This window comes from Chinchilla lanigera, unplaced genomic scaffold (genome assembly GCF_000276665.1).
Source record: "Chinchilla lanigera isolate Chin_1 unplaced genomic scaffold, ChiLan1.0 scaffold00025, whole genome shotgun sequence".
Lineage (NCBI taxonomy): Eukaryota > Metazoa > Chordata > Mammalia > Rodentia > Chinchillidae > Chinchilla > Chinchilla lanigera.
Window position 1 is genome coordinate 633,838 of NW_004955426.1, and position 25,178 is coordinate 659,015.

The window sequence follows — 25,178 nt, forward strand, 5'->3', positions numbered from 1 at the left end:
ATCCGTCCTCTATCCACCTATGTGTATGTATATAAGCAAAGGAAAAAAGGACTGGCTTGAATGACTACAAGCACTGACTTTTCTCTCTCCTCCCCCAGCCCCTGATGCCAGAGGCTCCTGGTTGAATTAGTTCATCACCAACATGTAGGATACGCCCTCACAGAGTCAATGGACACCAGAGATATCCTTGGTCTTCAAGAGTTGCTAATGTGGGCCATGCATTGAGTGTACAAGTCATAAAGGTAACAGGAAATCCCTGCTAGGAGGGCTTTCTTAGCACAGACATTAATTCCCCTGTGCACAGCTCCGAGCAAGGAATGCTTCCTATTGTGAGCTTTAGGAAAGGTTAAGCAGCTACTAGGTGACAGACAAGCAATGTCTATTCCACATCCTTTGCCTCCATAAACTCGACAGCTGCATTCTATGACACAGATGGAGTGAAAACTCTGCCCTCACTGCTGCATATTTATCTCCCGCTAAGGGGGCGAGATCGCTTCTTTGAGAGAACCCATAAACACGAGGTCCTATAGTAAACAAATCAGAAAGGTCCAACTTGTATGCCATTTGCAGAAAAATTTGTATGTAAATTTCTTTCTGCCACTTTATTCAGGAAACGAACCTTTTTTTCCCCAAAGATATGCATGAATAAAGTATACTGCTGTTAAATTTGGAGAATGAACCGTGGTTGTTAGCCTTTGTGTGCAGTTACACTGCGTAGAGTGAAAGGGAACAAGTTTCAAAGGAAGATGGCAGCCAATTTCTTTTGTTATTTATTTTTTTATTTTTTCCAGTAACAGTTAACATTTACTAGGCACCTATTGGCCTCAGTCACTTGCATCTAAAGAGCAAAGCTAATTTACCCACAGCCCGTGTTCTTTGAAATGGTTAGCCTTATTTCTTAGCTCTGTTAACCACTAGTCTAGCATTAGCTTCAAGTTCAATTTGAATCATCTAGTCCATAATTGTCTACTGCTCCCCGCCACATGAACAAAAGTTTGGGGTGAGTAAGGTGAGCAGTTTACATTTTCTGTGGATACTTCAAGTAATTGGGCCCAAAGTGAAATTATTGAGTTGGCCATGTAGTGTTTGAGGGCATAAAATGTGGAAGGAAACTGACCTGTAGGAAGAGTTGGTATCCAAGAATGTGTGAATGTGTGAAAATCCTATAACTTCACTTCAACTGGCCTAAGATCCTGAGTCACTAGATGGTCAGAAGATTAGATACAGTACAAAAGGAACAAGCTGATGTACATTGATACTAAAAACCAAAAACAAAGTTTGTACAGGATGAACAGCCAATGAAAACGCTTCTATCAAAGTAAGGTCTCACATAGGGCATTTTTATACATACGTGGACATACGCACACCCACACACGCACAGACGCACAAGCAGGAATGTGTGTTTTGTAAGATAGGTCCTTGGAAATAGACATTCTTTGCAAATATGGATGACAGATCAATTGTAATTTATTTTCTTTTAACACTGTATCATCATAAAGAAAACTGGTATAAATGAAAAAATCTATTTCAAATATCTACATCTAAAATTTTAGGCAGTGAAAAAGCACTTCGTTGACAAGGAGTGTGGAATGATGTATGTTAATTGTCAGAAACTGCTGAATGCCTTGTTTTCAGTTGCCACAAACAAATTCACATATCAGAACGAACAATACTGCTAAATATCCTTTTTTTTTTTTTTTTTTTTTTTCCTGTTTTCTTTTGTGTTAAAACATACTGGGAGAAAGAAAAGAAAAGAAAAACCGGAAATCCATACATCTTTCAAAAGTCTGAGATTGAAGCAATATTTAGAACCATAGATGAGGAAACACGGCAGCATTGGTGTAATATACACAATGCGCTTTTCTTCTTTAATCTGTAATGTACATCAAATACTTTACAACAATGCATTAACAAAAGGCAAGAAACATCTTGCTGTACAGAGGAACCTCAATGCAACTTGAAGCCTAGAGTCACAACGGATGAAGAGAGTAAACAAAGCGTGAGAAGCCGTCCCCCACAAAGTGTGTAAACTCTTCTGTCTTGTGCTTAATGATAACCTCCACACCCCGCCACCCTGACTGTCCTCTCTCTCCTCCCGGCAGCCACATTCAGTATAAAGCACTTTATATACTCTACAGCTCACACGAGAAAGGTCTTGCACACTGTCATATTTAGGATTGCTTTAGCTTTCTATCGATCTCTGAGTTAACTCTCGAGGCATTTAGCTCTCTAAAATAGCGCGTAAGATTTCCTTACTGGTTATCACAGCCTTCCTATGGAACAGGCTTTAACAAACTAAATTTGCAGGGAAAAAAGAAAAAGAAAAAGAAATGTCTCGTGGTATGCATGCACATGCACGGTTCCTGGAGCGCCCTGTGCCCGGCTGCTCACACCCAGGAGTCGGGGGAGGCCGGGTAGTGGCTCGTCTCATAGTTCAGTTCACTGTAGGGACGGGCAGCAGAGTAGAAGTCGACGTAGTTGCCGGTGGACTTGAGGCCCAGGTGCATGGTGTACTCGCTGGCCGGGGGGCGATGGTGGACCTGGTCCTCAAAGAAGGACTCATCGTAGTTTCTCGTGGAATTTGGAAATGGCTGGTAGGTCTCGTAGTCTTTCCTGCTGGGCTCCTGGGGGACAGGCTGTGTGGACACCTGCTGGGGAGAGGGCCACACAAGGTTAGCTGGTCACTCTGGCCTGGCCTCCCTCTCTCCCATGGTTCCACCCTCTTCTAAGAAAGGCCATGAAGTCCAGAGTGGTGGTGCATGCCTGTAATCCCAGCACTGTGGGAGGCTGAGGCAGGAGGATTGCAAGCTTGAGCCCAGCCTGGCCAACTTAGACACATCATAAGAAACAAAAAAAATGAGAAAAAGCTGGGAATATAGTTCAGTATGAAGGCCATGAGTTCAATCTGCAAGACGGTGAAACCAAACCCTGGCCTCCTGCAAGATTCCCCCCAAACAAAAAGACAGATCACAAACTTGCACCAGCTCTTCTCTGAATACTGCCAACACTTCCCTCTTAAACTTATTTTATTTTATTTTTAAAGTGTGCACACTTATGGAGTGAGGTGAGATGACCTGACCCATGTACACCAAGTGTCGTGTTTGAATCAGGGTAACTGACATTTTTGTCTCCCTTAGGACGTGTCATTTCTTTGTGTTGGGGACCTTCAAATTTCCCTCTTCTAAGTCTTCATAAAACAGGCTTTGTTGTAAGGTGCCCACTCTCCTGGGCTGTGTGGAAAGCCAGAGTGTGCTCCTGCTATTTGACTGCCTTCTGTGGCATGCACCTGTGGCATGACCTCCCTTTCCCCTCCACCTCTGCACCCTCCTGGTCTCCAGTGACCATCATTCTAGTCACTACTTCTATGAAATCAACTTTTTAAGCTTCCATGCAAGGGTGAGAATATGCAATACTTGTGCCTGGCTTATTCCCTGGTTGTAATGAGCTCAAGTTTTATCCATGTTGCCCAAAATCACAGGTTTCCTTCTTTTTATGGCTGAAGAATATCCTATCTTGTATATGTACCACACTATCTTTTGAAAATTGCTACCTGGGTCCATATGCTATCACTGTATATAACCTTTTTCTGTATTACTAGTGTGGTAAAATGACATGAAATTGACCATTTTAACCATCCTGAGGCATGAAACTCGGTAGTATTAAGCAAGATTGCAGTACTGGGTCATCAGCACCACCACCCATGTCCATGACTTTCTCATTATCCCAAATAGGAAGGAGTTTGTACTTGTTAAATATAAATCTCCACCATCCTCCCTGTCTCCTGGAAGCCCCCATCCTACTTTCTGTCCCTGTGAATTTGCCCCTCTAGGAGTCTCAGTCTCATGTAGGTGGAGTCATACAGTATTTGTTGCCATTGACTGCCTTATTTCACTCAGCATATTATCTTCATCATTCATGTGTGTTGTAACACGTGTCAGAATTTCCTTCTTTTTCACGGTTGAATAGTACTCCCTTGTATGGACATACCACATTTTATCTATCATTCATCCATGGATGGACACTTGGTTGTTTCTACCTTTTGGCTATTGTGATTTACACTGCTAGGAACATGGGCGTGCCACTGTGTTTGAGTCTCTGCTTTTGGTTCTCTGGGGTATGTACTGAGCAGTGACTCAAAGAGTAATTCTAAGTTTAACCTTTCAAGGCAGCACCACTTTGCAATAATAGTGACACCATTTTGCTAGATTCGTTTTTAAAATTAAAGCAGTAGAGGGGCTGGGAATTTAGCTCAGTGGCACAGCGACTGCCTGGCAAGCGCAAGGTTGTGAGTTTGATTCCCAGTACCAGAAAACAACAACAACAACAACAAAATTAAAGCAGTATGGACTAGAGCTATAAAATATGAGCAGCTTATTTTCATCTTCTCCTCATTTGTCTTGCTATCGTCAGTGAAGATGTACAAGGTCTAATGGTCATGCAGGTGTCACCCTATGGGGCAGAGAGAAGTCAGTAATATATCCGGTCTCTGTGTACACAGGAGACAGAGGCTCCCCTGGGGTTGGGCCATCCCATCACACCTTCCTAAGTGACTCCGGAGGACCAAAGTGTTTCCTAACTTGGCTCATATAGGAATGGACTGAACTGCAGAGTCCTGTGGGATTAGGAAGCTTTTGACTGGGTGGAGGGGGTTCTTCAGAATTGTCTGGTTGTCCCCAGGTGCCTCAATATTCCCAGTTCATGCTCTCTGCTGGCTCCTGTCTGATATAGGGGCCTAAGAGAATCAAGGGAATACAGAAGCCTTTGAAGTGTGTGAAGTCAAGAATTCCCTCTGCTCCAGACTAAGACAAAGAGTGCCCATGGGCTGATAATATATTCCTTCGCATTTGCCTCTGGGTGCTAGACCATCTCTTTCTCTTCTGATTGTCTGTGGGTTCCTGCCGAGTACCTATCCTGAAGTGAGCAGGACCTTCCAAGGTGAGGGGGATCCCTGCAGCCAGTGCGTAATTCGGGGATGCACAAAGCTCTGCTTGTGTGCAGTTACTGGGAAGGAGGTCTGGTCTGAATTATGAAACACTCTTAAAGACATACAGTTTGATCACTTTCTAGCACATTTGGTAATTCCTCTAGAAATTGGTCTAAGTTAATAAATAATGATTTTTAATTAGTGTGGTATGTGTAAATGATTGCCTCTAATGGATCACCCATAATTCTTCTGTCAAGTAAGTGAAACCCCATCTTTTATACATAATTGATTTACACTAACAATTGATCAGTTCTGCAAAGCTGTCCAGTTTGCCCTGTGCTTCCAGTTAGTGGTGGCTGAATGCATGAGGCTGCCGTCTACCCATGCAAGTCCAAAAGTTCATAAAGCATAAACCCCTGTTAGCCCAAGGGTCTGGGAATGAGAGGGACTTTTGGAATTAATCTATAAATCTGTTCAAACCAGGTCTCCCTGGCTGTGTGCATAGGTGAGAGTGCTCTTTGCTATTCTTTAGCAGGCTATGTGTCTGTGGAGGTCTCCACTCTGACACCGGGCTACTGTCGAAGTGCAGAGCATACAAAGGAAAACCTATCCAGGGAAAGAACTAGGAGCTACCATGTTTTAATTTCAGCAGGTACCACATCTAATATTTAACTTGTTCAACCCTCAAAGGGCCACACATGTGTACATTTGTATGTTTCTGTCTATATCTATATTACCTGTCTACCTCCCATCCATCCTTCCATTTATCCATCCATCTACCCATCTACTTTCCATTTTTAGGTAAACCAACTTAAACTCAAAGCAGTTAAGCAACTTCTTCTGGACCTCATGGTGAGTCACACTTTGGAGATGGAATTAGAGTACATGTAGGGCTGAGGTCCGTGTTATCTTTACCATGCTAACAAAAGCCTGGTGGCTAAGCCTTGGAGGGAAGTCCTTATTCAACTAGCTCTTGGCTCTACAATAAGAAAGGCAGTCTGTGGACAAAGGAGCTCAAAAAGAGGTGCAACTTTATGCTGGTCTCTGTGGCCAAGGATGCAGTGCTAGAGGTCTCAGCAGGTCCCAGCGGAAATTACAAGGCTATGGCCCTCCTGCAGAGTGGGTGCTGGTTTTTTGTTTGTGTGTTTGGTTTCATTTTTATGGACAACTTGTTTGAAATTTTTTACTGTTATACATATTGTCTCTGGGTGGTGGATGTTTGCAGTTGAGCCTAAGCTTGCTATATGAATCCCTTACCTTCTTCATCTACACTGTTTATAGGAGCCCACACCAACTATTCCCAAGGTCTGGTGCCCCCATCCTGAATGCATGTGGAACACACCAGCTAGGCTGATGGTGGGTGGCACTGCTGCGATTGCAGGGACTGAATTTGCTCCCCCGTCTAGGGATGTGAATGTCAGCTGATGAAACCGCCATAGTGGGAAAATGCTGGCTGCAGCATTCCTACGGGAATATCTGAAAGCATTCAAAAGTTGGCAGATGACATGTTCCCAAATATAAGCCCTCCCCTTAGCATAGCTAAAAATAAATGCATTTAAAAATATCACACAGTTTGCATAAGCCAGATATCTGTGAAGGAAGCAGAAGGATGCTCCTGTGTAGCCCTGGATATTTCTAGGCAGCCTTCTTCCCGAGAAGGGGAAGTATAACCAGCAGCACATGTGGGGTTAATGTTTGTGCTCGTCCTGTCTTCCTGTTTCCATACAGTTACCTTCACTGAAATTTTTCCTCAATATCAGATCATTTAATCTAAATTATGAAGATTTTCCAACTCCATTAGTGCGATAACAGAAGACTTCATGTTTAGTTCCCACTAAGTGTGCTGGTGCTGGAGCTTGGATGTGGTTTGTTGTCTCCCAAAGGTGACTGAGCTGGAAGCTAGGTTCCTGGGTGTTGCGGTCAAGGTGCTGGAACCTTCACGTGGAAGATGGTTGCATCATGGTGGCATCACTCTGGAAGGGGTAATGTTGGTCTTGCAGAGTGAGTTTGTTCTGGTGAGAATGGGTCTTTATAAAGTCCGATTCAGCTTGGCCTGCTACGATTTTCTTGGAAATTTTTAGGGGGAAAAATTCTCTTTGATGGATATTTTAAAATACTGCTTGACATTAGAATAGGGTGAGCAATCCCATTGCTCAAGATCCTTTGCTGGTCCCATCAGGGTTATCAGTGACACCAAGCTATGGCCACAGAACTCAGCTCTGCCCAAGGCCTCCCAAGTGCTGGTAAGGGACACAGAACTTATTCTAATCCTGGTGCATTTTACAGCCTTTAGACTTCATTAAGTGTAGGCCAGGAATGCTGAGGAAAAACAGTGCTAGGCTAAGCTCATTCTTGTGTCTAGGAAACTATCTTAATGCATTGATTCTCATCCGAGTAATTGCTCAGAATATTCTTAAGAATGTGCCATTATGGACTCTTCTCCAAATATAAATGGGAGGCAGTTTTTAGAACCCACTATGACCCTACTATGAGATGCCAGTGACCTCTGGGCCACATCAGGATATGTTTTCATTCAACAAACATTGTCATTGTCAAAGTAGCAGGAGCCCTGGGAGGGGAAGACTGGTGTGGAGTACAGTGACTTGTTGGTGGCCTTCTTTCTACCCAGGAAACTAAAGACTACTCTTACACTCCTACATGAAAAATACATCCTGACAGTTCTCTTGAAGAGCCAGAACAGTTTGCTCATTGTACTTACAGAATGTCATGGTATTTGCTACCAGAAAAATGGTTCATTTCCATAAATGGAGTTGGCATCTCCAATACATTTGTGTATGCTTTTCTTTATGTTTAGGAAGGCATGTTGGCATATAAATACTTGGAGCCACCCTGGTGACCTCCTTTCTAGTGTTCAAGACCCAGTTTATTTATTCACTGGCTTCTCTGCTTTTAGCAAAGACCAGAGCTGAGGGCTGGCCGATTAGCGATGTGTCAAGCAGGCCATAGGGCCTTGGTCTCATTAGGGGGTCAAAAACACCAGATGTCATCCAGAGTGGCCAAACATGGATTGGAAAATGAGGGGTAAAAGGCTAACTCCTCCACTGAAAACCACTTCTCCTGCAAACAACTGAATAGAGGGGACAGTTCAGTGACCACCCTGGGTCCTGCACAGACACAGAACATTTCCAGCTGCTAGAGTGGGGTAGCTGCAGGCCCACAGGGTGTTGAGGTACTGTCCCAGACATAAATATCCTTTGCATGTTTCCTTCCATCTGGTTATCGTGATTAGGTAAATGGTGGGCAAATTTACCTTCTCAGCCCAATGTTCCTAAAGCATGGCTGCAATGTAAGACATCCTTAGAAGCCAGTCCCATGGGGTTGTTTGGTGGCAAAGAGGTAGCAGGAGCCATCCTTGCTAGGATGCCCACCTTGCAAGAGAAATGAATACAAGGTTCTTGATCGAAACGGGGCAGAGGCTATGCCTCTTTGCTTTTCTACTTCCTGCAGAACCACAGAGAAAATGAGTCCAATGAATGTTTGTTGAATAAAACGCATGCATGTGCACACATGCACGTACAAAGGCTGGCTCTTTAAGTGTCTGCTGTTAGGTGCTCCTCAAACTAGAACAAGGCACAAATCATTAAGTCATTCTGTTAAAATGAGTTAACTCTGTATTTAGCTCTGTGGAAGAGCTGAGCATATGAAGGTGGTGACTAAGAAGACTCTCTCCTGTGCTTTTAACAGCCTTCTTGTATTGACAGTGTTGGTTCCCCAGTCATACGCTGAGAAGTAGTAATAGCAGCAGCAGCAGCAGCAGCAGCAGCAGCAGCAGCAGCAGCAGCCGCTACCGCTGCCACCACAGCTGCAGTGAACACTCAGTGCATTGTATTTAGCTGTTTATATAGAGTCAATGTGTCTATGTCATTGGTAATCTCCATGGATAATGAATCCTTTCCTCCTAATGACAGTTGGCAGTATAATAGGAACTGCTCATTACCTGCCTAGAAATTAGGTAATTGCTCTCTAGGGACTAGTACCTTATACTTGGCTATTTGGGGTGTTCTTTTAATGTCATACCTATATTAGTCCATTTTCACTACTATAGCTGAACACCAGAGACTGGATAACTCTATAAAGAAAGAGGCTTAATTAAAATACAGTTCTAGAGATTCAAGGGAAGGTGTTGGGACTGCCTTAGATGTGAGGATCTCATGGCAGATGGCATGAAGCTATATAAGACAGAGGTCACATGGCAAGGCACGGAGCAGAGTGGAGGGATCTCAAGTAAACTATCTCTGGGTGCCCTGCAAACTTCTCTAATCACTTTTGAGGGTCCCAGTGACCTTCCACTAACTAGGCTCCTCTTCTAAAGGCCCTACAATTTCAGTATTGAAGATTGAGACCAACTCTCCAGTATCTGAAGGCTTGAGAGACAAACCACATTGAAACCACTGCAGCACCAAGATGGAGAACTTGCTTCCACCACCAGTTCAGGCCTGAAGTTACAGTGAAGTTACAAGTTGTTTGGGAATTTGAGGCTGTTCCAAGGACTGCGAGCACACTGCCCACATGTAAGCTATGACAGATGTGAGCCCAGAGCATCACAGAACTTTTGTTTTCAGTTCTGGATGAGCGTGAGATAGAAGTTAATTTATTTTTTAAAATTCTAGGTTGCTTCACAAATCAAAAAGAAAAATGAATACAGTCATGTTGCAATTACTTTACCTGGTTGTGTTTGATGTCTTCTGCGGGCGCACCATATGAATTCCTATACAAAGTTGAAATTCCAGTGTTTTGAGCTAAAAGCAAAAGAAAAACAAAAGAAAAGATTTCAAGTGAGGAATGATAGTTATTGAGGCAAGTTCCTGACCTGAAAAAGCTCAGTTTCTCATGAGCCATTTCAAGTGGGAGAAATTCTTGGATCCTGAGCCTCATTTTACATACAGATATTTAGAACGAAGAAGTTACTTTATCAACTTGCCAAGCCATCTGCCTCTTCCAATAACATTCACATTGCGGACAGGGTCAGGGCAGGTGCAGCAAGCAGATGGCCATCTTGCAAGTTTTATTGCCTTCTTTCCTGCTGAAAACTGGTGGATAATAAAAGCTTGTCACCTGCACTGAAGCATGCAGGAGTCTGTATCAGCAGCTTAGTTTTAGCTGGAGAATGACAAGAATAAAATTTCTAATTTGAGCTCACAGAAGTGCTTGATCATCTTTCAGATAGTTCATTTCTCAAAAGCCCAGAGGACAGACAGAGAGCACCAGCTGAGTGTCTCTGGCACTTATGGAGGGTGGAGGCTTTGGAATTCTGTCAGAGCGGAGACAGGAGCCCCCTGCCTGCCTTCTGGCCCATCTGTGGACTGGCTGGAAGGAAGGAAGGCCTCCTCCAGTAGCCTGCAGCTTCCACAGGCCTGGAACAGGTGCCTATCTGCTAGTTTCTCATCTGCAGCACTTGAGGTGCATGCCACAGGTCTAGAGGAGGGGCTCAGGACCCTACTTCCCCCAAAGCTGCTGAAAGGTCATGGTTTAAGAAAGCTCTGGAAAGCGCTCTTGTCTAGCATCAGTAGGACAAAGAAAATCAAAACAGAACAACCTAACAAAAGCCTTAAGAAGTAAGAAGGGCTTATATTTTGTGCTATGATTTAGTTCTGGAATGCTACCCCTAAATCACATGCTTTCAAGGGTGAGCATGAGAAGGTGACTGGATCATGGGTTTGCTGTGCTAATCAGTGGACTGGTCCATGGAGGAGTTTGTGGTTGAATGTGCTGTTAGGATGTAGGGCCTGGTCAGAACAGGGCTGTGACTTGGTGGAGTGTGTCTCATTTTCTGGCTCCTTCCTTTCCTCTCTCTGCTTCCTGGCCACCGTGATGTGAGCAGCTTTTCTCCCCTGTGCCCCTAGCCTTCTGTGCTCCTTCTCCCTTGGAGTCAGCCAACCATGGAATGAACGCTTTGAAACCATAAATAAAGTAAACCTCTCTTCAGTTAAATTGTGGGTGTCCAGTATTGTGGCCCAGGAATGGGAGAGTAACTAAGATACTTTGCTTCCAGAATCTAAGGGATAATGAAATGTACTCACACTCCATCTAATCTTCCAGAGATTAGATAGACACTGAGTTAGCACAACCTATCAAAGTTTAGTTCATGTATCCACGATTATTATTATTATTATTATTAATTTATTTATTTATTTTGGTTTTTCTCGGGTACCGGGAACCGAACTCACGACCTTGCGCTTGCCAGGCAGGCGCTTTTGCCACTGAGCTAAATCCCCAGCCCCTATCCACGATTATTAGCTAAAGGCACATAATAGCTGTGTAATAACACTCCTCTTGGGAAATTTGGCTTGGGAAGTGAGGGTGAGAACCTTGATCACTCTTCTATCTTCTCTGCTTCAATGCAAATCACTACTGTCTCTGTCTTATTAAGGAAATTACTGTTTCTCTCCTAGACCACTGGGTCCTTCATGATGGTCCAGCTTCCTATTTACCCAGCTCTGCTCTATTCATCCCATTACCAATAGCTATAAGTATCACGGTGTTGAACAAAATGGATTATGCCACTCCCCTTGTTTCTAATGTTGCAGTGTCCTCCACGCTGTGACTGCTTTCTGCTCCATGTGACTTGAGCCCTGCCTTACTACCCAAGCATTTCTCAGCCCTTTTCTCCCCCTAGCTCCTGCTTCTGTTTCCCGATTGGTAAGCCATGTCTGTGTGGCTTCGGGAAGGTTGTACTTGCTGACCTTTCTCCCTGGAGCTAACCTCCCTTGTATTCTGGACTGGCTGCCTCCTTGTTAGTGTTTAGGTATCAGCTCGGACATTTCTTCTTCGCCCAAGGCAGGTATTAATTACTGGGTCACAACACCTGACAACCACAGCCTAGAGGCAGACAAGTTTAATTTGACTCACGGTTTCCAGGGATTCAGTCCATGACTGGTGCCCTAAGGCAGGACCAGCATGGCAGAGGGGCTCATTCATCTCATGGTGGCTGGGAAGCTGGGCAGAGGAATAGCACCAGAAAAGTAAGCAGGGCTTATCTCTTGTGTTACGGTTTAGATCTGGAATACTCCCCCTAAGCCTCATGTTTCAGGGTGGGCTTCAGAGGGTGATTGAATTATGGGTTTGCTGTACTTATCAGTGCATTGGTTCACTGAGGAGTTTGGTTGAATGTACTGTACTAATCCCCTACTTGGCTCCCAGGCCTATCAAGTTGACAGTTAAATTGATCCATCCTATTAGGCAAAGTAGGTTTGCTCCCTGGCTTCCTCCACCTCACTACTCTATTAAGCTTCTTCCGCCTGTGCAATGTCCTGTGGTATTATCCTGTGGTGACCTTGTTCTACTGCTGACCTTGTGGACTGCCTGCCTTCACCTCTAGAACAGAATGCCCACCAGGCCAGAGACTGTGTGTCTATCTGCGGAGACTGGGATGGGGCCTGGAATCAGCAGGTGTTCAAGGAGTCTCTCACCTCTGTTTCCCAAATGAGTGAATAAACAAAGACAAAAACCAAAGACAGATTTGCTTCAGGGCTATCATGTGATGGGCAATGTGACGGGCAATGTCACTTCAAGGACAAGGTGGCATTATTTTCTGTTGCATTTGGGGAGAATGTAGGCCATTTGCATTACTCACTCCTATTGTGTTTGTGGCTTCCGAGCTGAAAGTATTTCACAGGAAGCTCTTTCCTCAACCCTTCCCTGTTGAAGACTGTGGAGCCCCCCCTTGCACATGCATGAAGCAGAGGTCTCTGCGGACATTCTTCCTGCTATGTCTGAGTAAGGAGTGGACTTGGAGAAATGTTTCCTTCTTTTTTGTGTCATCTCCCAAACATCCACTTTCCAACTGAGTCCAGACACCGGAGATTAGAATGGCTTTAAAAGGCATACTGGCAAAAACAGAGCAGACCTCTTGATGAAAAGGCATTTGGGAAGCTCAGACAGGAGGGTGGAATCCTCATATAAACTTGTAAGTCAGGCACCATAGCCCCAGGATCCTGCAGCCTTGTCACAAGGCAAGCTTCCGCACACCAGAGGTTCCTGGGCAACCTGACCTCGAGAAGTAGCCGTCAAAGCCAGGCACAGTGGAATGAACAGCAGACTCCGGCTTTCTGAGGGCCCCTTAGTGCAGAGAGACACTAAGGGGGAAGATGCTCGAGGGGCCTCATCTAAGCTGAAATAGGAATCCAGCAAAGGAGGGCAGAAGAAACCCAGAATAAAAACCCAGGACCTCCGTTTCTCAGCGCTAAGTACAGGCGATGACAGCTCAGGTGCGAAAGCGCTGCCACCTTCAGCTTACACATGTTGCATTTTGGAAGTGAGGCTTCGCTTGGCTTCCGCACAGCAGAAAACATGTTGGGGGTGGGGCAGCGCAGTGGGGGTACGATAGGATCCTGGATGCCTTAGGGCCAGTGCAGATGGCAGCATTTTAGGTAGCTTTCAATGAATGGAAAACTCTGGGTCCCTTTACTTTTATTTCTGAATGAGAGAAAAGAATAAACACTAGTTTTCTGATGTGGGATCCACAGGAAATTTTTCATGTAAATGTTTGAATAAGAAGCATTTGCCCAAGGGCTGTGGAGCAGGGGTTGGCAACTCAACCTTTCTATTCCTGAGAGAAATTTTGGCTCCCACCTTGCTTGACCCGGGACTTCATTCATGCTGCTAGATTAGAGGGTAAACATGACCACCAGCCTCATCACGGAGACCATCACCCTCTGCACAGCACCACCCTGGCCAGCACCTCACCTCACCAAGCTGCCATTGAGCTGCTTACTTCAATATCACCATCACTGCAGCTGCTATGATAACAACTAGCTTTTGAGTTTAAGAGGAACTTTCCCACTGGGTGTGGTGGTGCACACCTGTGATCTCAGCACTGGGGAGGCTGAGGCAGGAGGATCAGTGCGAGTTCAAGGCCAGTCTGGGCTACAAAGTGAGTTTAAGGCCAGTTTGAAATGTATAGTGAAACCCTATCTTAAAAAGGAAAAAAAAAGAGGAACTTTCCCTTGTGAACATATTCAATCAAGATTTAATGTTCTTCTGGGCTTGCTACATGATTGAGAGTGTAATTTTAAATTGTACTTTTAAGTAAGTTAGAGCAAAGCTGCTTAAGCCTCTAAATAAGTTTGAAGAATTACATATATCTCAATCCCAGAGTTGCAAAATCCCTGCCGTTTCCTAGGGACACTGAACATCAGAAACATATTAGATTTTATTTTATTACATGTGTGAGGCACACTCACGTACCCTTGAAACTACTTCAACATAAACACACTCACATTTAAAAGCCTCCTGAATGATTCTATTGGGTCAGGGAATTAAAAAGCAACACTAAACCTAAATGATCATAACGCAATCAATCTCACAGTTATTCTTGTAACTACAATCTGAATTTGCCAGCCCAGACTTCGGGTGAGATGACCACCTGGGGCAATAATAATCACAAGCTAAATGGGGAAGGTGAGTTTGGTGTCACTGCTAATTCAGAGTAATCAGTACAAATTAGATCGCTACTGAATGCCTCCACTCTGGAGGCTTAGTATTTAGACTCACAACTTTCTTTGTTCATGTTCATCTATGACTAGGGCAATATTCATAGGGGGAAAACAGTGAAAGAGAATAATAAGCCATGGTCATGTCATAAATGCAATTCTCAAATTCAGGGGACATTTCAGGAGCAAGGGTGACACTTTCCTTGGTAGGGTCTTTGCATGGAGGAAGAATGTGGATGGGGGTGGGGATGAGAAACATCTGTGTATTATGCTTTTTTATGCAGCTCTGCGGAGTTCACAGGGAAACTCACTCCCTCTGGGGTAAATACATTTGCCATTAGAAAAATTTATCTTAGCTGTCCTGGGTTTGGAAAACATTTTAGTAAATCATCCAATTTTTCTATTCTGCTTTGCTGCAGGTCTGCATGTAAATAATCGCAGAGAACTTTGTCTGTGTTTTCAAGATGCCTTTGGTAAGAGGATCTCAGTGTGTGTTTAGGGTTACGCCCTTTGCACCCTAGTTTTGTGGATGCATAAATCTAATCAGACCCTGTTCCCTTAAAACTTTATTATCATAGTGTATTTCCAGGAGGGACACAGCTTCATGTCTGTGTGATGAAGAAGCATGTGAGTCCATGGTTGGAAGCTCATGGCTCTGGAGTTCTGCTTTTAAGGTGTAAGTCCCTCTACAGCAACGTTCCCATGGGGCAGAGGTATGTGGGGATACCGGAGAAGTCTCTGAATGCCCCAAGGAGAACTATGTGGAGCAGAAGGTGAAGGAAGCCCAAGCATAGTTACTAGACAAGAGGGGCAGGGCATGCTGGGAAGGGAGCTGACAGGCATCAAGTGTCCCAACTGAGAAACAAAAGTTAACCAACGAGCAATGGCGGCCATAAAAGATCAATGTCTCCTTAGAGAAACTCTGGTCATCCGTTCTAAGTAAGTTTCATGGAAATTTGTCAGAGTAAGTGGTTGGCATCATGCAAAAGGAGAGAATGTCTCACTAGTCCTGAGGGATTTCTTTAAGTCTGTCCTCTCATTTCCCTTCCCCTCTCCTGCCCCCCATGCCTAAAGAACAAAGCCTAACCATACTACGCCCACCATCTTGGAATTTCCTCCACTGTGGCTTGTGCCAATGAAGAAGAAATCTGTGGTGACTCCCGTGTCTAATTCCAGGGGATATCATGAGCTGTGCAAGCAGGAAGGGAAGACCAAGGTAAAATGTATGCAGAGAACATTTTCCTGTAGTTTTTTCTAGGATAGAGGTGCTCACTTTAGATACTGCTAGCTTAATATCCTCATGTTAGTGCATGGGAATTGTGGCTGTCAACATTTCAAGCGACCTGACAGCTACTGAATTCTCCTGGGCCTCACAGTGTGGTGTGCAGCCTGAAGTCCCACCCCTCTGCCATGTTCCAGGTCAAGCCACCTGCTCCAAGGGGGAAGGGGCGAGGGGCTGCCTCACCTGTCATGGCGTCTTTCCTGGAAGTGTGTTCGCCTTTAGTTCCATGATAGGTGGCGTTGCTGCCTGTGGACTCGTAGTCCGTTTTCCTTTCTTTGAGGCTGATCATTTCCCGAGGTGAAGCTGGGGCACTTGCTGCATAAAGAAATGAGAAAGATGATTTTCTGTGTCTGTGTCTCATTCCTTAGCACATATACTTATTCATGCAAATCATTAAGGTCCTCAACAGGCATGCTTGGACTTCTTGATTTTTTTTTGGTAGATTTTGCTCTTGTCCTTATTAGCTTCCTTTACTGTCTGACAACCAGTGTGTTAGGGTTAAGGGGACACATGTGACTCAGAGATGGGCACTTAAGGGTTGCATCCCCCGGACCATCTCCCTTAGTGAGAAATTCTGTTGGAGGCATGATCAGTCCAAGGTATATGCAGCAATTTTAAGAATGAGACCAATCTCATTTTTTTCTCCTTTGTCTCTCTCCCTTTATTTTTAAATTAGATGTGTTTTTGAGGGGATATTATAGCTTGAAAATCCCTAACCTGAAAACCCAAAGTCTGAGCATCGATATGACAACAGAGGTAGAAAATATAACTGAGCTCATGCCACAGATTGTAGTGAAATTATATATAAAAAAACTATATCAAATGACTGTCAGGCTATATACATAAGGTACGTATGAAACCTAAATGAATTTTGTGGTTAGACCCCAAGATATCTCCTTATGCATATGCTGCTATTCCAAAATAAAAAAGAAAGAAGGAAAGAAAGGTGAAAAAGAAAAGAATTAGAAGTCTAAAACATTTCTAGTCTAAAGAAGACATATTCAACCTGTACTGGTATTGAAGAATCCATGGCTACAATAACTGCAATTTGACTTAAACTTTGAGATACCTGGAAATTGCTCTAAAGGAAGGTCTAAGGAAACAACTGTCACAACGGGTGCTTTGTGAGGCTGACAGAACCTGCCCAGGGTAGCCAGGGTCTCTTTTCCTGGTGGGGCACCCTTGCTCCACTCTGTGGAAGATCCCTCAGCAGGGTCTCATGCACACCTTACATTTCAGCTACTCGCTGCCTGTGGGACTGGGGAATGAGTCCTGCCATCCCCCTGTGTCCTCATTTCTACAGAGATGGGCTGTAATCCCAGGAGGTCCGTGGGGTGCGGATTCCATGATTCTTTAGTGAATTGGGAGCAGAAACAGAGAGAAGCTGAACTTGGTGGCAAGGGAGACAACTGAAAAAGAAGTTTATTTGTCTTGGGAGACGGAATGGATTGGTAGCAGCTCAGTAGCCCTGCCACTGTGAGATGCTGGAAGCTGGAAGGAGTGTTCCGGGACTGGGGACCAGCCCCTCGCTCTCCTGGGGTGTGCACCCTTCTGGATTGCCCCAAGCTCCACCTGAGCTCAGTCCAGTACCAAAACTCCCCTAGGGCAGGGCCACGTCTTGCTCACTCCATGACTTGCAGGGAAATTTTGCGATCTGAGGACCCAACCCTAGACCTATGGGTCGGAATTTTCAGTAAGGGGTTCACAGAATGCAAATTTAACAAGCATACCTGGTGACAGTTAAAGCCAGGACTTCCTGGGGGAACTCTGATTTTTAGCAAGAAGCCCTCTTTTCTTTGATGGTATGCAAGCCCCTTTCCAGCCAAGCCTTGGTTTACCTCTTATAACATGAGTCACATTGGATGTCTGCCAGTACCCTGAATGCTCCTCCCTTGTTTCTGAGTCACTGGGCTGGGTTTGTTTAACTCAGCATATTCTCTGGAGAGATTCCTGCGCTGGCCACTGCAGGCAGCAGAGATGTGAAGCATATATCGCTTCTGGAACCTGGGAGCCCCAGTCCAGTGAAGAATCAGATGTGCAAATAGAGGAGAGCAAGAGGCAGAAGGCTCCTCAGAAGCCACAGCCCTGGCTGGACAGCAAGCAGCAGGAGTGCTCCTTCTCCTCCATAGACCCTCTTGCCCCTCCCACACCGATCCGGATAAAACCAAGGCTGCCAGCTGAGCGCTTGAAGCCCTCTAAGGTTTCCAACCCTGGCTGCTTCTTAGAATGAGTTCTCCCGGACTCCTGAGATACTGATACTGGAGGCCCATCCCATACCAGTTGGTTGGAAGGTCTGGCTGCCAATCCAAAGGCTGGGCAGGGTGGAAGACCACACCGGCCACGGCACCCTGCAGCACCCGCTGCCCCCGGAGATAGCTGGCATCACAGTGATGTGGCCCAGTGCCACGGCTCCTTGTCACACTGTGAGCCTGTGTGGGTGGAGGAGGGGGTGCCCCAGCTGTGTGACAAGGGCAGGAGGTGAGAGAAGGCAGAATAGGCCTGGACATGGGGCCATCCTTGGTCTGGGAGGGGGACCAGCGGGCCTGCGTTGGGGAGACTGCGTCTCATTAATACCTGGGGTTCTGGGGCTCAAAGGGGGACCTTCTGAAAGAACAACCGAGTCTCTGATAAGCCTCTGCCTTGGCTGTTCGGTGTCCATTTCCCGCCTGTTCTCACAGCACCTTGCTGACCTCCTCCTGCTGCTCGGCCCGTCTCCTCCAGCAAAGTCCTCTCACTGTCCTTGAGCCTTCACTTCTGGGTCTTCCTGCGCAGGGACTGGCCTTTTAGGAGCCACCGCTGTGCAGTCACAAAGGAACAATATTTTGGCGCCTTTTGACCAAAGCTTTTAAAATTAGAGTCTAACATCGCACAGATGGTGGTGTTTATTAAACCACGTCAAGTGTGTAATTATCTCCTGGGACCTCACACAAGGCGCTGCTCCCGGTATCCAGTAAATCAGGATTAAGCTCCGGGAAAAATCAAATCATGCCAACAAGTGTTTATGAGGTGCTCTTGACGTGCAGGGAAATACCAGTGAGCACTGGCTGAATGGCTGGGTGCTCCGTCCTGGGGGAGGGCAGCCTTCCCACTGACTCCATCAGCTCTTCTCCCCAGCGCTGCTTGGCTCGCTGCAGTTCTGGATAATCAGAGCTTTTAGAAGGACTCTCTCCTTATGTCCCTCAGAGTCAACGTCCTTTGTCTTCCCAAGGTTGCCAGAATTGTGGAATAAGAAGAGCAAGGGGCAGCCTCCCTGCTTCTGCCTTTGATGGAAGTGTCCCGGGTCACAGGGAGGCTCCTGATTCTAAATTAGGGCTAGACTAAGTGTCCTAAGCAACAACAACAGCCTAATGTTATGGTTTGTGTCTGTGTGTCCCCCCAAAGCCTCATGCAGCCATGTGGCAGGCTTTTAGGGTTTGATTGATTATGGGTGTGAGAGATGCACCTTCCCTGGGGTGGATAGTTTGCATATGTAAGGGAGAGAAAGAGGGTGCTTGGGGCAATTTCATGGCTTTTGTGCTTCTGGCCATTTCCTCCCTTGTGTGTGTTTTGTGGTTGCTTTGCTGCGTTCTGCCGCCACGAGCTGTAGCTCTCTGCCATGTACCACTCTGCTTTATAATCTGCCAAGTATGGACTGAAACTTCCACAAACTGTAAGTGAAATAAACCTTTCCTTCCTTAATTTTGGGTGTCAGGTATTTTGTCCCAGCAACGAGAGAAAAGTAACCAAGACACCTAAACTTGTGAACTTTCACGGGCTGGGGGAGGGCACTTTACCTCATTCGAAGGGCCCCACTCATTTCTGGCTTTCCTTGTGATTCTGAGCAAAGGACTGTGTAAACTTACAGTAGACCACAGAGACCCAAAGTGACCTGAGGCAAAGTTGCTGGACAGTGTCCTCTACTGAGTCCTCTGAGATGCTGTTTCAGGAAATAAGATTTTCTCAGCAAAGGGGAGGAGGGGCAGGGAGGAGTGAAGAGAGAGCTGTCGTATAAAAGCCAAGATGTCTGGACACATAGCACTGCACATCCATCCTTCGTTCTCCGAGGAAAAGCAAAATGCACAAACCGAAAGGAAGGCTTTAACAACACACACCGAATAAAAGCAGAACAAAACCTTTGCCACTTATGTTGCTAAGCACTGAGTTCTCATTGTACCTTTCATCACTCCCTTTCGTCCCTTTAGTCCTGGCATACAATGACTGAAAAGCGTGTAAAATAATTTCTACAAAGAAAAAAAAACTAAGCTAAGAACGTAAGCAATGGGAACGTGGAAAACGAGAGAAATGTGAGCGGCACGACTCGGGAGTTAAGGTTGTAAGAAGCATTCATCAGCGGCTGTAGGTAATCACAGAACGCTGACTGGACGTGGAGTGGTTCTGTGAGCTTCAAGGAAAGATGTCAAAAGTGTCCCTACCAAAGGAGGCCACAGCGCACCCTGTCTCTTACTCTTGCGCTCCAAGTATAGCAAAGAAAATGCGAGTCAAAGTTTAAGTTCACAAACTGCCCATGGATACGGTGCTGTGCGCACCCCTGACAGTTCCTTCACAGGTGTTCCCCCGGCAGGCAGGTTCATGGTGGGCATTTCAGCCCCACGGAACCCGTGAGAGAGACATTTGCCCGGACTGTGCACACACACACAGGATCGCCGATGGGACAGAGGGAAAAGGGTTCACGTCCTGTTTCTGGCCAGACTCTGGTGGGGGATCTCCTCTGTGAAGGGTTCACAGAGGCCCGGGCAGCCTGGGGGGCTCTTACCTGAGCGGTTGTTGGGAGACACGCGCACAGGGGAGATGGAGGGCGTGCGGGAGGACGAGTAGGGCCTTTGCCGGTCCCTCTCGATGGTTGAAGATGAGGCTACGAAGTGATACTGTGACCATCCATCCTGCAAGAGACACACGGCACCCATGAACCGGGGAAGGCAGTGATTTCTCACCTCCTGACATTTCGGAGTTCCAGGCATTTGAATTTGCAAAACACTTCTACTTGATGTCAAGAGAGATTACGGAGCTTCAGACATCATCAAGGTGGAGGGAGAGGAAGGAGAATTAAGACACACCTTCTCCTGCGCAGCCCGCTGGGAGGGCCGCTTTTAGCACCTGCTTTCTTTCCCACATGGTGAGTAAATGATCTCTTTGCAAAGCTTTTGTGGCCAGAGGCTTTTATTAAATGCAAATATGATGTCCAGAATGTCAGACCAGCCCGAGGGTGTCTGTGCTTGCTACCTGGCTGCAGCCCTGCCCAGCTCCTCCGGCCTCCCCGAACCCTCCAACGGTGCCTGCAGAATCAGTCTTGAGCAAAGAGGGAGGCAGCTCGCCTTCCCACACCTCTCCCTCACCCTGACGTTTCCCACCTCCTTCTCGGCCACAAACACCAGCCTCCTGTCTCCGGGGCATTTGCACACCACACTGCCACACTGCTCGTGCCCCTCAAATTATGTGTTCCGATTTCGAGCATGTTCAAAGTGCACCTGGCCAACCTCTCTCAGTTTCCAGCACCTAGCTAGTACATGAAAAGGTATGTACCATTTTTATTATAAAAACATATAAATACATGATGGATCATTTTGTGAATTTAGAAAGCATAGCAAAGTAAATAAAAACAGCTCATGAGACCCCCAGAGAACTCCTATGAACATGCCACCACATTGAAACGCCAGCCTCTTTTCACATTCAATTATATTTCTATCAAAATAATGTGTCAAACAGTATTGGCATTATAATAAAAGAGATCATCTACCCCACTCCCAATTCCTGCTTCCCAGAGAGAACTATTTCCGATTCTTTTAGCTTTTTTAAGGGGATGTGAAATAATGCTTAGTCTTTTAAGGGAGTCAACGCTTTATAAAGAATCATCGCAAATGTTGATAGATGGAAATTAACAGAGAGCAAAGTTCATACTCATCTGCACATCCACGTCTCTGTTCATCTAATTTTCACTGCCCCTGTTCTACTTGCACGGCAGCATAGAGTCCAAGGTTAGAAGTACATTATTTATTTTCAATTTAAGTAAGATTACTTTATTATTGCTTTTTAATCTATAATAATTACCTTTGAAATACTGGTACAGTTTACTGCTTAACGTAAAGGTATTTTCTAGCCCATGTGTACATAGTGATCACATTCTTCAAGGGGATTCAGTACAGGTACACAGTACACCCTAATTCTCTATTTTAATCCCTTTCCATCCCTTCCCTGTCTCCTCTCCCCATCTCTCCATGCCCTTCCCATGTACAAAAGATCTCTCTATTTCCTATTATCTGTCTTTTATTTTGCTTTTTACTTATACTTCGGGTTTCTCATATAAGAGAAACCATGCGATATATAAGCTTGTGTGTCTGATTTATTTCACTTAACCTTAAGGTCTCAAGGTACATCCATTTTCCTACAAATGACTCAAGTTTATCTTCCTTTACGGCAGAGTAGTGCTCCATTGTATACACATAGCACGTCTTTAATCTGTTCATTTAATGACAGATGTGCAGGCTGTTTCCAGGATCACCTGTTATGACTTGCGCTGCTGTAAACATCAGTATGCCCGGGTTGTTATAATAGGATATCATTAACCCTTTGGGGAAGATACCTGGAAGGGGAATACCTGGGGCAAGTGGAATTTCTAGCTCGTTTTTTGAGGCACCTCCCTAATGGCTGAGAAGTACATTGTTTTATTGAGTACTACCTAGCACTTACTGGCTATTTACCAGGTAACAAGATTGGATGATATCATTATCCCCGTGTTACTGAGGACGGACTTGAGCTTTCGAAAGAGCTACACAAAGTCAAAAAGTGAGCAAGTCAAAAATGCTAATACTAAAACGTGATGTGTGAATGAGTATGTGGAAGAAAACATACAGCAGGGTCGGGGGCAAGGGGCACCTCCAGGGAGTGCCGGGGCAGTTGCTGTGGGGACGCTCTGCGGAGCTGACGCTGATGCAGCTCTGGACCCACAGCCGAGGACAGAGGCCGGGGCTCCCAGGCTGTGGAAGGACAGACAGGAAGGCATGGGTGGAGACAGCAGGGGGGCCGGGAAGGAAGGAGCCTGCTGAGTGAGAAGATGGGGTGCAGGACAGAAGTGCAGCTGCACCGGAGAGGACGCGATCGCCCTGCCTCGGATGGGGCTGGTGGGGACCAGGGGAAGATGCGCGTTGTCTCCGGGGTCTCTGCTGAGTGGGCTGAGCAGGCTGAGTGGGCGCCATCTAGCCTCCCCCAGCTTCTGCGCCAATATCAGGGACGAAGCTCTATTTACTGTGGCAGAACAATGGAGAGAAACAGTTTAGGAGGGAAACCAAGGCTGCCCCTGGGACCTGGCGCGTCAGAGGTCCCTGTTAGACCAAGGAAGCGGGGCAGAGAATGGAACAGCATCTGCAAACTGGGACCTCAGGAGCTGGAGATAAAATTCTGGAGTTGAGCATATAAATACCACTCAAAGCAAGAGAATGGATGAAAGGTGATGAGTGAGTGCAAAGGAAGGGAGGCAGAGGGCAGGCTCAGTGAGCCTGGGACACTAGGATTTAGGGGTGCAAAGAGCTGGAGAAACTTCCGAGGGTGCTGAGAGGGAACGCTGTGAGCTGAGGGAGGGGTGAGGAGGTGGGTGGTCAGCAAGACGAGGACAGCGGGCTGTAGGGAGGAGAAGGAGACCAACCAAACTACAAGGACCAAGCGCCCCATACGGAAGCCACCGTGATGGGGACAAAAGCACTTTCTTTGGCCGGGCTGGTAAACATCTAGCTCAAGAGGGCTCAGAGGTATTGCAAACTGATGAGGGGACGGCAGGACAGACAGCCAGCCTGTGGCAAAGTGTTACTCCACAGGGGAGCAGAGAAATGGGGCCTGCAGGGAGCAAGGGATGCGGAGAGGTTTAATATCCCCTGGAAGACACTGCGGCACTTGGGGTGCTGCTGGGCGTGACTCAACATGGAGCAGGAAAACACTGGTGACGTGTGGAAGTGAGAGGAAAATATCACAGGAGGACGCAAGGCGGACAGGGTTCACGGAGCGAAGGGGTCACTGGCCACAGGTGCAGGACAGGGCGGTGCCAGAGGCAGGGATGTGGCGACAGGATGCTGAGGGCACTCTCTCTGCTTCTTTCATGTTTTCTCAGGGACAATGAGAAGTGAGGGCATCTGCTCAGTGTCAGGCTGGGTAGGAATTTAGAGAACAGAAGAGGCACAGGAAGGGAGGAGAGCAGGGAGGAGTACGGGCGGGCTCAAGAGGCGCGCCAAAAAAAAAAAAAACAACAACAAAAAAAAAAAAAAAAAAAAAAAAAGAGGCGCGGCAAGGTGGCGGCGGCCGGGTGGGCGGGCAGTGGGGTGGGCGGCCTCAGTGCAGGGACACTGCTTGAGGTGTGTGGCGGTGAATTTTGAATGAGATGCACAGTCAGCATGGCCATTTGCTGTTCCCCAGCTGCATCCAGCTGCTATGGGCAGGCGTGGAGTGAGTGACGTTCCAGGAAGATGTCAGGGAGGTAATTTGGAGAGTGACAGAGAGAAGGGAAAGCCACGGAAGCCCGGGGACTCTGAGCTGGACAGTGACATAAGTGAAGATGTGAGGGAGAGGAAGGAGAGGAGGGCTACGAGGGAGAGGGAGGAGAGCAGGAGGAGTCGGGGATGAGAGACCTAGTCAGAGGCCGCTGGAATCGAGGTGCTTCACAGATGCGGGCTTTCTTGAGGAGCGGGAGAAAAGAAATTTCTCGAAAGAGCAATGAGAAACAAGGAGGCCCTACTCACCTCCAGGGCCAGGGGCACGGGGTGGGGGGAGAGGGTGGGAGACGAGATGGCACTATCGAGTGGGCTGAGGGCTGTCCTGAGCGTGCTAAGCATCAGAGCAAGAAGATTACACAAGAGGGCAGGTGAAGGGCACAGAGGAGTTTACCACAAGCCTGACACGGGTACGAGGGAAGGGGAGGGTGGGCCCGAGAAGGGTGGGCTGCTGTGCAGAGCTGCTGAGTGCTGTGTCCAGGGACCATGGTTGACCCAGGAGGCTCGGGCAATGGGTGCTCACTGGGGTGAGGAGGACTGAAGCGGGGGCGGTACAAACTCAGAGGAAGGTGAGGTGTGTCACAGTACAGGGAGAAAATGTCTCCACGGGAACTCTGTGGGGCTCCCTTAAGTCCCCTAGAGAGTGGTGGCAATGACAGGTGAGGAAGTCTTGACAAAAGTGTGTGCAGCTGGCCACTGTTTCAAAGGTGTATGCACCCCTTGCTCACACAGTGTAGGGGAAGGGTTAAAATTTACTTCATGAAAGCTGTCCCTGTATTTGCAGGAGAATGCTTTGTTGATAGCAAAAATCCTAAACATGACCAAAAGAAGGCAGATCACCTTACGCGTGTTTCACCTGCGATTTGGAAGGTACACTTTGAGGTTCCAAGTCAGGCCTCAGGACAGAGCTTTATTCAAAACCAGGTCTGCTTGAGTCATGAATAAGTGCCAATATCCCATATGTCCTGCAGACAAGCACGAACCTTGGCTACACTGTGATAAGTTCCAAGACCTCAGAAGGATGTCAGTGTGGGACTGCTCTAGTCGGG

At 46.5% G+C, this 25,178-nt stretch overlaps 1 protein-coding gene across 4 annotated transcripts in view; it reads right to left on the reverse strand.

Annotated features, from left to right (window-relative positions):
• Window positions 1-1,449: 1,449 nt before the first annotated feature.
• The window catches only part of Ctnnd2 (catenin (cadherin-associated protein), delta 2), a gene marked incomplete at its 5' end in the record, with an annotated part of 372,103 nt that continues 348,374 nt past the window's right edge, over window positions 1,450-25,178 (reverse strand). For 2 of the 4 annotated variants that reach the window (XM_013515022.1, XM_013515020.1), the window contains 4 exon segments: window positions 1,450-2,648; window positions 9,611-9,684; window positions 15,842-15,973; window positions 20,412-20,538. In XM_013515022.1, coding sequence (XP_013370476.1) covers window positions 2,388-2,648; window positions 9,611-9,684; window positions 15,842-15,973; window positions 20,412-20,538 — 594 coding nt within the window. In that variant the 3' untranslated portion in view covers window positions 1,450-2,387. 4 annotated transcript variants of the gene reach the window in all.